Source organism: Microcebus murinus, chromosome 8, assembly GCF_040939455.1.
Source record: "Microcebus murinus isolate Inina chromosome 8, M.murinus_Inina_mat1.0, whole genome shotgun sequence".
Lineage (NCBI taxonomy): Eukaryota > Metazoa > Chordata > Mammalia > Primates > Cheirogaleidae > Microcebus > Microcebus murinus.
The window spans coordinates 56,118,428-56,133,600 of NC_134111.1; the positions used below are offsets into that span (position 1 = coordinate 56,118,428).

At 37.2% G+C, this 15,173-nt stretch overlaps 1 protein-coding gene across 46 annotated transcripts in view; it reads right to left on the reverse strand.

The window, feature by feature from the left end:
• Positions 1-15,173, reverse strand: part of TTN (titin) — a 273,099-nt gene that overhangs the window by 205,365 nt on the left and 52,561 nt on the right. Inside the window, exon 46 of one of the 46 annotated variants that reach the window (XM_012785854.3) lies at positions 224-3,013. The exons of 44 other annotated variants lie outside the window; for them this stretch is intronic. In XM_012785854.3, the coding sequence (XP_012641308.1) occupies positions 224-3,013 (2,790 nt within the window). Of the gene's footprint in view, positions 1-223; positions 3,014-5,894; positions 14,151-15,173 lie in introns of those variants that run through there. One more of the 46 variants, XM_076005714.1, reaches the window with a different exon arrangement.

The window sequence follows — 15,173 nt, forward strand, 5'->3', positions numbered from 1 at the left end:
TATTTTAAAAATAGGTAGTATCATCGATAGGATAATATACTACCCAGCAAGGCAGTAAGGGAAAAACTGAGTTCATAACCATGATTATGTCTGTGATTTCTTTCTTACTCTAAATAAATTGCATTCTGAAAGTGGCAGAGAAGTGAAAATTTAGTGATGAAACCTAAATCATTACACTCCAGTGAATGTTAGAGTTTGATTCATTTAATCCTTAAAATCCAACCTCTTTTTACTACAGTGAGTTTTGCTGAAGTTGCTGCTTTTCCGTTGTCATTCAAGGCCTCACAGACATACTGTCCTTGATGGTCTTCAGTATTTACTTTGTCGATTACTAGAGTATATGTATTTTGATCTTGTAAACACTTGAACTTTTCATCTGAAGCCACCAGTTTACTCTCGAAATACCAATTCACCTCTTTAGCATTGGATATGGATGATGTGAGGTGTACGACGTCACCTTCCTCAGAAGTGGTGTCCGTTAAGGGCGTGTGTATAACGGGGCCATCCTCTTTGAGTAAGCTGCCCTCAGCTTCCCGTATCTTTTCTGTACCAACCTCCTCAGTACCACTCTCAGAGGGCTTCTCTTCGTCCTCAGATGATTTCAGAATCTCATCCTGTTTTTCATCAGAGATGGCGGCTGAAACAACCCCATCAGTGACAGTTGTGGTATCTGCATCTTTAATCTGACTTTCCACAGTAAAATAAGTGACCTCTTCCGTTGAGACGAGATATTTAGATCCGATGTCTGGTTCAGGAATTGCTTCAACCTTCTGCGAGTCTGGAAAAGAATCCATTGCTTCCTGCAAATCTGTTTTGGCTCCTTGCTGAATTTCAGTCCCCTCAGCTGTTAAGATGTTTATTTCCTCGCATATAATAGAGCACAGTGCATCCTTAAGTTCAGTTTTCAAGTTAGCCATTTGAGGATCAATGCCTTCAATAGTGATGGTTAGTTCTTCCGTTAGAGACTTCACTGAGGTGATGAGGTAAGTGCACCTGATTTGCTTGGGCTCTTGGGTGAGGGTTATGGCCTTGACCTCTACCTTTTCAATGTTTTTTAACCACTCAGAGAAGAGAGCTGGTTGCTCACTGGCCACCGCTGCTTGCAGAGCCCTGCGGATCTGAGTCTTCAGGTTTAATCGCTGCTCTTCGGGAATACCAGAAAGCAAACTCTCCTTAGAAAGAACGCCACTTCCCTGTACCTCCTGCACGCTCTGTATTGCTGTGGGCTCTCTTTTAGACTCAGTGGTTTGGTTTGGGGGCATTGCCAAGTTGTCAGAATGTTCTTCTTTGAGCAGTACCTGCTTTTCCTCAAGTGCTAGCGGAAACCTTAAGGACTTGCCTTCCTCAATCCTGACTGCGAAATCCTGCCCTGCACTACCCAGTTGATCTGTACTTTCCATCAAGATTGCACCTTCTTCTGTGCAAGTGTGTTCTGAAGGGACCTGGGGCTCATGGTTTACCTGAGAGATCACAATGTCAGCACCCTTGAAACTTTCCACGTGTCCCTCAGCTAAGCTCTGAGTCAGGATGAGGGCACTTTGTGCCTCTTGCTTTTGAAGAGTCACTTTTTGCTCCTTGTTGGCTTCAGATACCACCTTTTCTTTTGGTAAAAGTACTTCCTCAGACACAGAGGTCGGATAAGAATGTGCTGGAGGTTCTGTTGAAGACTGTGGATAACTCCCTCCAGGTTCAGCTACTAACGTTTTCAGAGGCTCAGTTATTAATGAACTAGCTTGTTCTATGGACATAGCACTTGGGAAGATTTTTTCAGTGTCTGATAGAACCGCCTGTGACACAGGCTCTTGAAGCATTAGAGTATCTTCTTTGGAGAGAGTTTTCTGGGACTGGACGATCTGCAGCTGTAGACTGGGAGATGGCTCCTTGATAGGCTGGACGTGAATAGTGCCATTGATGGAAAGAAGCTCCCTGACGCTTTCAGGAGTGGGCATGTCCTGCTCCAAAATGACTGTGGATTGCAATTGCTGAGCTGTTAGAGTAACCTGACTGCTCAATTCACTGGTTTGAACCATATGTTCATAAGAAAGCTGCTGCTTTTCTTCTGCAATTAAAGCCGCTTTCAGAACCGTGTCTTTTACAAAAGCTGCAATTTCTTGCTCTGAGTCAAATGCCTCAATGGCAGGACCCTTGAATGACGTCTCTGGAAAATCTTCAGCAGCCTGTGGTGTGGACTTTGCTTTGCGAGGGGCATCAGTTACATCCGTGTCTTCCGGAAGCACAAGCAGCTCTGCAGCACAGGTGGCCTCACCCCACACATTCTCTGCTTTACACACATAGAGGCCACTATCTTCCCTCTGAGGGTCATTGACGAGGAATGTTCCAGAACCATCAGTATTATTAATAATAGTATAATAAACATTGGTGCAAAGCTGCTTGTTTTCTCTGAACCACGAAATAGTGGGGGCAGGTTCTCCAACCACTGTGTACTCAAAGATGGCAGGGAGCCCTGGAGCACAGTGAATTGGTTTTAACTCCTTAAGAAAGTAAGGAGGACAAGGCCCTTCACGCTTTTCCAGAGATTTCTCCACTGCTGATTCTGTGTCTGTCTCTTTGTGTCCCTCTCCTTTGGAACTTATTTTTAGATAGGCACTACATACTGCCTTTCCGTATTCATTACTGGCTATACATGTATACTCTCCCTCATCCTCAAGTTTGGTGAAAAGAATGATCAAGCTATGATTGTCACCATCAAAAACAAATTTGTGGTCAACCGAAGGGTTTAACATTACTCCATTAAAGAACCATTGAATTTTGGGCTTGGGGATGCCAATGACGGTGACAGACAGTGTAGCCACATCACCCATGTTTGTTTCAGCATTTGACACTTCCTTGATGAAAATCGGGACGCTGCCTTCCTTTGTGGAATCCAATTTAGTTGAATGAACTGGAGGTTCAGATAAAAGTTCAAGTGTTTCTTTCATATTAGATAACTGAAGGTCAGAGCTATAGCTTTGAAGTCCGTCATCCTCAGCAGACAGAAGAGAACTAGAAAACTCTGCATGGGGAGAAATGATTATTATTTTACTATAAAATTTTATTTAACAAGAAATAGAAATAAAAAACTTAGGTACCAATTGACAGCCTTCTTCTTCTTTATTCCTGGAATCATTAGGTGATCCTGAGATTAATTCATCAAAAAGCACATTTCTAAACTTTTTTAAGCTTAATGTATAAAATTATACAAACTTATATATACTATACAAATGCAGTTTTGATCCATTTTATTTGTGTTATAGTTTATAAATTTTAAAGATGTTCTTATGAATTTTCTTGTGATCTAATCCCAATTCTAAAGTTGGAAAACCTGCTTAACTAAATAGTAACAATGGATGAATCCAGGATTATTTAATTGATTTCTAAAAAGATCCAGAATTTTTATTTATATGTAGGATCTTCTTGAGTTTAAGAACAATCTTATTTAATCATTAAATTAAAGACTGATTATTTCTAAAATAAAAAATCTATGTTCTAGTTACCTCCTCTAAATTGAAGCCATTATTACAAACAAGGGCTTCTATATTTAATTTGGATTTGTAAGAGAACCACTGTTTTCAGTTACTAGAAGTGCAAGACTTCTTTTGCCTGTTTAAACTGCTATATTACTTCAACAAAGCTTTTATAATAAGGCATTAATCAAGAAAATAGAAGAATAAGAAATAAGAGAAAACAATGCCAGCAGTAAAAATTTGATTGTATTTTATTGTGTAAGAAAAACTATACAGCATTATAGAACAGTAAACAAAGCAGTGAATGACAGATATTCTTTAAACAGTAAAGATGTTTATGATAAAAGATGAAAGACACATAATTTCATAATAAGGAAATTGATATTGTTCATTAAATCTGGTAGGTATATATTACAGCCTGTTACTAGTAGTTTTATCCCCTTACCAAAAAGCAGTTTTATTATTTTATTAGTTCACTTGCATGACATGGGATAGTCATATGCCTTAATTCCTTTCTGTTCTAGTGTATAAGCATTAGAAGACAGAACTCAAGTGTCTGTTGGCTATAAACATACTGAAGAGACTTCTCTATCCATGTAGAATACATACTTACTTATTTATTATTTCAAGTAAGCCATAAAACCATTGATTAATTTTACATACATAATGGTGACCACTTAACTTTACATTTTGCCTATAATATAGAACTCATGTCAGCTTTCCCTTCACTTGAACTCCCAAAATATTCATAAAAGAAATGAATGTGAATGTAGCTTAAATGCCTCTACCTGCTATATATTGAAATAGTGTCAAATGTTTTCCCTTAATTAAAAACATGGTAGATTAACCATAAAAAACAGTAAATGAAATTCAAATGTGCTGAAACATGAAAGGTGTAGTTAAAAGCACATGTAGCAGTAGCAGCTATTAATTGTCTCAACTCAACTATGTGTAATATAATAAATTCTTTATCCAGCATCAGGGAAATTAACATTTCAAGGTATTAAGTTATGTGCCACTGAGTCAGAAAATAAAAAAGTCCATTTAATTATTTTTGACAATTGATAAGCAAGTCGAGTGTAGATCAGACTTAGTTTTCCCTATTTAGTCTTTGTTATTCTGCATATCCTCAAGTTCAATGCACTGGAGAGTCACAGAATTCTAATGAGCAAAATCAAATAAAGTCTTCTTTCTTATATGAATAAAAGTATGTTTTTCAGCCCTTCCTGAAATCCAGTAAGGGATTGAAACATTCTTTTCTTTTCTTTCTTTTTTTGGTTAAGAAACAGGGTTTTCACTGTGACTATGCTGTATAATGGTTGAGTAAAGTGTGCTTGTCGTGTTTTTTATGATCTGAATTTCTAATTAATTTTAGGATCCATTATATGGCTAAGAGTAGAATAAATCTTTAAATTGCTAAACTACAGAATTAGTTTTATTTCAGGGATTTATGATGCGATATAGTACATTATAACTATCATGTGCTCACTAGTTCCACATGATTGTTCCACAATAGTGTATCTATCTTGACGGGTTATGGTGACTCAAAGCAAATAAATCAAAATTTTTGGAGAGAAAGGCAGGGGAAGCCTGACTGCTCTGCCTATTTTCTGCACATTCTCTCTATTGCTGCTTTAATTTGGATGGCTGTCAAGTAATTCCCATGGTGGGAATAAAAAATTGATAGATATAAGAAATATAGTAAATATAATTGGGTATATGAATTCTTTTGAAAACTAAATTTAGATTAAATGATTATTTTATGTTTAAAATTAAATTTAAATTAATATATTTAATATGATCATGGTATCATATGTCACCTGCACCATGCTTGATGCAGGTGACAAATATAGACAATAGGTAACAGTAAGCAATTTAAGAGATGGAGGAAGGTAAAAGTCCTAATTTCATTACTATATGCTATTATTTCTCTCATCTGTTGCAAAACTATAATTTATTCTAAATTATATTAAGATTATTTACTATTAGGATAACATAGAGTCGTATTGTTGAATGACCACTTCTGAGGTCTTTTGTTCTAACTCCTCATTTTCAGATAAGAAAACTGAATTTCTTTATATTTGTTAAATCTTATATGATAAGATTTAGGTCAACAATGGCACACTGGTAAAATATTAAAGAGTTTGTGACTTTACTACAATTTTAATTTGGGGAAATAAAATTAAAGAGTCAATTTGGAAATATAAATATCTTAAATAAATTTGAATGCTTATTAATTTCTATTAGTTTTAAAGATGAAATTCAGGGAAATTGACAGGAAAGATTTTATCTTGTTATTTGCATATAATCTGAAATACAAATTTACCATATTGTCTCAATTCTAAAAATATTCCATTTTCTTTTTTTTAATTTTAAATATTCTGAAATCAAAATGTAGGTTAAAATCTATATGTAAATGCGATATGGTAGTTTCTCTTTTGCCTTCCAGACCTATGTTAAATTAATGCTGCATTTTACACCTGATATCATCTCAAAAATTGAGAAAATAAGGTACCTCTGAAAGTGGAAAGATCTTTATTTGATTATTCTGCAAATGTCTAAATGATCTCTGTCCACAAAAAGAGCACAATAGGTCCCTTCAAAACTAGTGAGAATTAAAACACATTAAAAAGTAAAGCACTTGAGAAGAGGGATTTTAATAATGAAAATATTTCTAAAAGAGTGGGAGGGAGGAGGGGATGGGTAAATTCACACCTGACAGGTATAATGCACATCAACTGGGTGAAGGGCACATTCATAACTCTGACTCAAACTGTACAAAACCAAATTATGTAACCAAAACGTGTGTACCCCTGTAATATTCTGAAATTAAGAAAGAAAAGAACAAAGTTACTACAGTGTGGTATAAATAAAGATCCACTTTCATTTTTATAACTTATCAGCAAAATCTTTGATTGTGAAGATTTATGCTGTCTAAAACTCATTATATAAAACTTTAGAAATTACATAGCATTCTGCTACTTATATTCAAATTTGATTAAGAGAGGCTGGCATGATAGATTTTCTCATTTACTAATATTCAAAAGTACTTGTGTAATATAATTTCTAACTCATGAGCCCTCACTGTTCCTAAATTTGCACACTAAATGACATCTGTTTTCTTTATTTACATATACCTTACATATTTCAAATTATTTTTACAGTATCACCAGTAAATTTACAGTATCACCAGTAAATTCAATTGCATTGCAAGTACTTGAATATTTTTTGCCTGGAAACTTATCCTAATGAAGAAAATAAAATGCTGCATAATTAAAAAAAAATATATTAAGATTGAAATGTAAAACAGATTTCACAGTCACCAATTGGAAGAAGCTGGTTTTTGTTGTTTGTTTTGCCTGTTCTAAGTTGGAGTAAATATAGAGTGGGTTTGGATGCAAAAGGATTGCAATTCTTTTTTTTTTTTTTGAGACAGAGCTTCACTCTGTTGCAGGGGCTAGAGTGCCGTGGGATCAGCGTCTCTCACAGCAACCTCAACCTCCTGGGCTCAAGCAATCCTCCTGCCTCAGCCTCCCGAGTAGTAGCTGGGACTACAGGCATGCACCACCATGCCCAGCTAATTTTTTCTGTATATTTTTAGTTGGCCAATAAATTTCTTTCCATTTTTTGTAGAGACAGGGTCTCACTCTTGCTCAGGCTGGTCTCGAACTCCTAACCTTGAGCGATCCTCCCACCTCGGCCTCCCAGAGTGCTAGGTTTACAGGCGTGAGCCACCATGCCCGGCCTGCAATTCTAAAATGACTTATAAACGGTAGCAGAGAGATTTTTCCCTTACCAATCTGTCTGCATGGTCATCTGACATGGTCTTCAATTTTACATTCTATTTTTGCATACATAGTTCATCTGCTAAAAGAGAATGCATTCTGATGAAACACTCTGTGGAAGAGGAATGAGGGTAAAGCAAAGTAGAAACAATTAGGTAGCCAAGGAGATGTTTAATGGTGCTTGGTGATACACAGCATAATTGACACAAGTGCTGATTCCACAGTTGAGATAACAAAATATTTACAAGTATTACAAAGATGAGATTTCTACATAGAGAAAATACTTCCCCAGGGGCCTTCAAGGTAATGCATTCAAATAGAGTGGGCATATTTGGAATTTTATTACATCTATATAATTTGGAATATGTGAAAGCACTCAAATCAATTCTGATAATTACCGAGGCACTAAAACATCGCACTTAAGTTAAGGTGAGTGCTGCACAGGACTCAGCCACTCCTGATTTGTTCGTAGCTACACACCTGTACTCACCTTCATCGCTTTGTACTAAACTTGTTATAAATAGATTGTGGAACCCTATGCCACTTTCCTCAGCACTGAACCTTGTTCCTTGGACCAATCTCCCATCTTTGTACCAGTGAACCGTGGGTCTTGGAGAGCCACGGACTAAACACTGGAAATATGCCGCTGTGCCTAATGGTGCGTGACAGTCAGAGATACCTTTGAGAAACCTGGGAGGCCCTTCCATCACCTGAAACTCAAAAAAGCTGCCTGCATAATTGCTCTTTAAGACTAATTCTTCCTTCAAACTGCTTAAGGTCACTTTGCTCCTGTTTGTTGTCATAGCAAATATTTCGGAATCTCCCATGGTGAGGAATCCCCGACAGATAGCCTCTCCTACCCTGTTCACGGCTCTGCACCTGTATGTTGCACTATCGGAAAGACAGACATTTTTAATTTTAAGGGTGTGACTTCCCTTCTCCTCACTAATCACATATTTAACATTATCTGGCTCAATACACATATATTCTTTATACCATTTAACTTCAGGAGTTGGGATGCCTATGACTGAACATTTGAATACAGCATCGGAATTTTCTGGAATTTTAAAATCACAAATAGGCATTATAAAGCGAGGAGGCAGTTCAAATACTTCTAAATCAATTTTTAAATCTCTGTCTTCTCCTTTCTTTGCATCCATATTTGGATCTACAAAATTCGATGGAAGAACGTCTAGACTCACAATCATGCTTTTATGATCAGGAGTAAATTCAGGAACTGTGACTATTTTCACTTGCTTCTCAAATTCTTTAACATCTTTTTCACTTAATTCAACTTCCAGGACAATTTCTTGAGGAGAAGGAGTTCTTGATGATGTGGTGTTTTCCAGATCAAACTCCATAATGTGCTGATGGGTAACGGGAGGTGCCAGTGCCACCACCCTTTCCTCTTGGGGCATGATGTCTACCTTTGCAAAGCTCTTTGCTTCCCCTATTATATTTACAGCGTGGCACATGTACTCTCCTCCCTCTCCTTTTTGAATGTTAGAAATCTCCAGAGAACACACATTACCCACCCTTTCCATTTTGATTCTTTCATCTGGCTCTAGCAAAGATTTATTTCGATACCATTTCACCCCAGGAACTGGAAGGCCCATAACCTCAACAATGAAGCCTAATGTTGTGTTTTCATATACCTTCCTTTTGGTCAGAGGTTCAATAAAAGATGGAGGCATTTCATTGTCTTTTGGTTCAATGGCTTCATTGGGTGTGCCAAATGAATCAGAACGCCATATTTCATAGGCTGAACTTCTGTCTTCTGTGGGTGTATGGAAACGCTCATTTGGTGTACTGTCTTCCCTTTCCATTTTTGATGGGTGCATTTTAAAACTTCCGGTGGGTTTTGGTCCTCCTTTAGGAATAGAATATCTCTCTAGAGTCTCCCCTGGGGGTGTGGAATATCTCTCTAGAGTCTCCCCTGGGGGTGTGGAATATCTCTCTAGAGTCTCCCCTGGGGGTGTGGAATATCTCTCTAGTGTCTCCCCTGGGGGTGTGGAATATCTCTCTAGAGTCTCCCCTGGGGGTGTGGAATATCTCTCTAGAGTCTCCCCTGGGGGTGTGGAATATCTCTCTAGAGTCTCCCCTGGGGGTGTGGAGTATCTTTCTGCTATCTCACCTTCAGAAGGTGTTGAGTATCTTTCAGCAACTTCCTCTAAAGGTGTGGAGTATCTTTCAACAGTCTCATCTCCTGGATTTGTTGACGATTGTTTCATTGTATCTGAAGGACTAAAATATAATTCAGGAGACTTTGGAGATTCAAAATGTTCAACAGATGATGGTGGGGTATAAAACTGATCTAACTCAGAGATTTCTTCACTGGTTGTACTTCCCACATCAATTGAAATATCAGATTCAGGAGAGAATGGACGACCTAGTGGTTCCTGTTTCTGGTTGTAATATTCATACACAGTGTTGAAAGTTACTTCTTCAACCTCCATTGAAGTGACTGATTCACTCTGGACAAGTTTTGCCTTGTGTGTGGTGTCTTTAGTTTCAGGAACCTCATGCTTTCCAGCAGCAAGTAAATATTGTGTTAGGGAGGCCTCAGATTCCATTACCTCAGTTGTATGTGCCTCATCCAATTTAGGAAGACTTTCAGAAAGACAAGTGTCTATTGTTTCTCCTTCTGTGGTGAAGAAGGAATTTTCCTTTTGAACTTGAACTTCCTCATAACATTTTTCTTCTACAGGCATATCGGGTTTTTTACTCATTTGTTCACTTGGATTCTGTTCTTCAGTTACCAAGAATGGAAGGCACCGGCTCAGAGAGAGCTGTCTGGGGAGCGTGTGTGCTTCCCGAACGTCGCCTGCCTGGTCTTCCGCAGTGCCATCTCTATGTTCCTCTGTCCCACCGTCCTCTAAACTGTATTCTTCTTCCACCTCACAAACTTTTAAGAGCTTTTCCTCACTTGCTGCTTTTTTCAAGTGTGAGATGAAGCTTCCGTGTCCATTTTCTAGAGAACCGTTTTTCTCAGGAGTATCCGTTTCTCCCATATCTGCAGATGCTGTTTGAAGTACGGCGCATGATTCACTATAGATTTCTTCAGAAAAGAACTTACGAGAAAGATCAGTTTTTAAAATTTCTAAATTTTGTTCCCGTACATGTTGGACTTCTTTTTCTAAATAACAGGTATTTTCACCCATGCTACTTTTCTCCACCATAGTTCTATTTGAAAACTCCTGACTGGAAGAAATTTCTTGATTGGTAAACATGATATTTTTCTGCATGTTTTTAGAGATACTCTGTGTATCAGATGGTAACATTTCAGGGCTAGGAATTTCTTCTTTGTACTGTGTTTCCTGCTGTTCACTAGTTTCTGGCCCTTGGAGCACCATAGCTGGATCTCCTATATGAGAATACATTTGCTTTAGATCGAATAGAATGTACTCGGTATCAGTTGTTTCAGAAGCAGGGTGTTGGGTTTTAAAATAAGCTTCTTCTGTTTGATTATTGTCTAATTCTTGGAATTTTACATCTGTACTTTCTATCTGAGAGTGAAACTGCTTTAAGTCAAACATAATAGGTGCTTGATGTTCAGCCCTTTCAGAAATTGCAGATTGTTCTATAAGACCTAATTCTTTCTGCTGTTCTCTCTCTTGTACTTCAAATTCCTTATGTATTTGAGAGGAAAGCAGCTTTAAATTCATTATAACATTGGATGAATCTGGTTCAGCATTTGGAGACATTTTCTCTGCCTGATGCATATTTGCATTTGGATTACTCCATCTCGATTCTCTTTGCTTTAATGAAAAGTCTACGTCACCAGGCTTCCTTTCAGGAGGATGAACAAATGATTTCCTGGTAGGTCTTTTGCCTAGAACTCCTTTGTCTACCTGTTGCAGTTTTTCAAATGCGATGATTTTGTGCTTTACCTTTTTCCCTGGGTAGTATCTCTCTTCACCCAGGGCTTCTTCAGATATAATGATAGATGCATCTTTTGTTTTGTAACTATCAGATATTCTCTCAAAGTGGATATTTGGTAAATAGTCACTTTGGGCATATTCTTGTACATTTTCCTGTTCTGATCCACCACGTTTTCCAAAATAATTTCCTCCTTGTTCCCTAATATTAATTTCAATAAAATCCTTGGCAAATGGATAAACAGTACCCTCTGCTTGGTGAAGCTTTGATTTTTCACTTACATGTTTCTTTTCCCATCCATCCTGACACTGTGTAAGTTCAGCCATGACAGGCTTGTTGATTTTTACAGATCTAGAAGCACACCACATAAATCTGGGTAGTTTTTCTCTAGAAGGTATGCAACACACCTGTTTTTTCTGATCTATCTGCTCAGCCATCTCAAGGCTTTGAAAATATTCCTTTACATAATATTCTTTTACACCTGACTGGGGGGCAAAAGGACCAGCTGGATAATCATAAAAATGTGCTCCTATAGATTCTCCCTGAATTGATACTTGTTGATCTTTGGAATATCTTGCATAAATTCCACCAATATTTTCAAATGGACTATTTTCCCCATAAGTGACAGGTTCCACCGTTAGATCTGAAACACTCTCAACTGTTCCTGAACTATTTTCAGCAACACATTTGTATTTTCCAGAATCTTGAGAATTAACATCATTAATATATAATCTATGGCTACGATTAATTTCTTCAAACTGAAACTTCTGGTTCTGCTTTAAAAGGACTCCATCTCGAAACCATGCTACAACTGGCTGAGGCTCACCAGATATTAAACATTCAAGAAATACAGACTCCCCTTCTCTACACCAGGCATGCTTTGGCATTTCTTGTAACATTTTGGGTGGCTCATTAGTAACATCAGACAAAAATACAAATTTGTGTTTCGGTGACTTAGTAGCTTGATCTCGAGGCGTTGCCTCAGGTTCTAGCTCCTCAGGTTGGAACAATTCTCTTGACTTTGTATCCTGTTCTGGGGTAGGTGTAGCTGCTGTTATCTGAATTTCTACAGGAAAGGAAAGCAATTCTGTGTCCACAGAGGGAGGAACAGGTGGGGTAGTTTTTAACATAGGAAGATTTGTTTGGCCCTCTTGACTCAAAGATGGATGGATGCCTTTTGCTTGGTCAAACACCAGTGCTAGCTCTTCCTCCTCATCAGAGTAGTCATGGAACACTGGGACTTTATGATGTGCCTTTATATCATACCTTTCTTTTGTCTTCACTTTAAGTATACATGTTGTTTTTACTGTTCCATATTGGTTAAACAGCACACAGGTAACAGAACCTTCATTTTCAGGATGAACCGAAGAAAAAGTTAATGTTGAATAGTTTTCTGAAGTATGAGTGATAAAGCCTTGTCTACGTGTGATTGGTATGTCATTGTTATACCACGTCACTATAGGTTGAGGATATCCTTGAAAATGACACACAAAATCACAACTGTCACCTTCATGAACTTCTTGAGATTCAATTTCTTGAAGAAATAAAGGTGGGCAACGTTCTGGACGTCTTGGGGAAGAACTTTCAAAAAATCTCATGTTTTTCTCCTTCTGCTCAGTTTTGAATGCATCAACTTTTGTAGAAGCAGAGTGTTGTAATTCTCTCAGGTCATCCTTTCTTATTCTTTCACTAGCTATTTCTTCACTTTCTTCAATATTTACAAGTGTACCAAAAGATTCACTGGCATATGGTCTACTAACTTGAGATACCTTTTCAGGAGTCTCATATACTTCCTCATTTTGACATACATCAGTGAAATACTTAGATGACTCTTCAATTGCAGTATCGGTCACAATGTCTTCAACCTGCCCTCTTGCCTGCATATTTTCACTTACTAGAATCCCACCATATAAATGGTCTTCTGGTAGATTTTCTTTTAGAAATGCCTCTTGGCTCATTCTTATTTCAGTCTGGAAAATCTCTTCATCAACAGTAGTTTGAAAGCTTGTGGGAAGTTCGCCCGTTTCTATACTTTGTGCTATTTGATTATAAAGGGCATGTGAGTTTTGGATGATGCCCTTAGTTGAATTATCTGCCTTACCTCTATTTTCAGCTAGATCAGACACAGACATGATTTTCATTTCCTCTCTAGAGAACAGAATAGCTTTGTTGGTAGCGTCACTTCTCAAAGTTCTTGAACTTATTTCAGGTGATGTATCTAAAAAAGATGATTTCTTTTTCTCCATTAACATTTTTCTAGCCTCCCTTAAACGTTGCAACTTCATTTTGGTCTCCTCGTCCAGGAAGCTTGCACCTACATTAAGCCATCCTCTTATGTCAGATTTACTTTCTAAATATTCTTCATCATACATAAAATCTGTTTTCTTACCAGGACTTACTGTCTTAAAGCGTATAGTTCGCATTATTCCCTTTTGTTCCACATCTTGTTTTTTGTTAAAGGGAGAGCCAGTAAACCTCAGATCAACCTTTACCCTTTCTTCTCCCCTTTCAACTAAAGCTTCCTCGTTTTCATCTGTCTTTTCTGCCCTTTTCAGAAATTCTAAATATTTCTCGTCTTGTCCTTTTTGGATAACAAGCAATGATGCAGTTGATTCAGCAGACCCTTCACTATTAATCGCTAATAATCTATAACTTCCAGAATCTCTATTTTGGACCCTTTTAATCTCTAAGACAGAAGAGTGATGATGTAAATCACTCTCAGTTTTTATAACCCGACGAAGACCTGTTGGGATAGGTCGATTGTTATGAAACCAAGTCATTTCTGGAGTTGGACAGGCAATTAATCTACACGTAAAAACAACAGGTTCACCCTCTAAAACATATCTAAACGTAAGTTTTTTGGTAAAAGAAGGCTTGAAGTATTCAGGCCAGGAGCTTGTAGATGATATTCTACTTGCATATCTCTTAGCAGCCATGGAGCTGTGGTCTATGTCTTCAGAATCTGAAAAGGCGTCACGCGTATCCCTTTCTGAATGTTCAGATTCCCCTTCAGAGAATAATTCTGGAAAAAAAATAGATTATAAAGCGTTTTACTATTTGCCATAGTATTTGAAAAATTGAATAAATGAAATTGCAAAATAGGAAATGAAATAAAATGCATGCTACAGAGTCTCACAAATCCATAAAAAAATTCACTCACCATATTTGTTCGAATAAACGCAACACCATGCTCTGTTTAAAAGATTCTGACACGAAAATCGTTCGTTGTCTGGTCTTTTCTTCAAACTGTTGAAATTTCTTCTTGAACAAGCAAAAATGCATTTTAAAATAACATGTTCCTGGGCATATTTGTTTTGAGAGCAGGAAAACTTTGTTCTTTTGATGGCTAAGAGGAAAATCTTACCTGACTTGCAGAGAGTGGAATAAACGCCCTTTCTGATCCTTTTGATTGTAGAGTAAATTATTATATTTTTGACAATTAGCTATTTAAAGAATATATACAAGAGCTATAGCCATAAATAACTAGCTAAAATAAAATGAGAAGGCGTTTATTCGAACTAATACAGCCATTAGGTCACAATGTTATGCAAAGAAAAGCAGGCAATAAGGATCACATAGGCAGCTATCTGCAAGCCAGTATAAGAGACATATCAATGTTAAAATGATATATGTGCGTGAAGTGTAAACCAGAATGAGAATGTAACATTTTCACACATCCTAAATAAAGGAGCATTTCAATCATAATTCATTCATGACATTGCATTCTGAGAATGACAACTAGGTTATTGTCTATTGTTCAATCTAATTCATTGTGATTTTGAAAACAAACTTCTACTTCATGAATTCATGCATTAAGATGACAACTTTTCATAATACACGCTTTTGAAAATGACTGCAAACATAAAGTTGAATATGGCTGATACATTTTAAATTCAGATTTTAAATTACCATACAACAAATTACTGTGGAATGCATGTAACAATCAACATACTAAACCAGGCATGCGACATAGTAATATATACTCTAAGAGATATATTTTTACATCTATGTCACTTTTCTCAATAATATTAAGAGAATGAAGGCA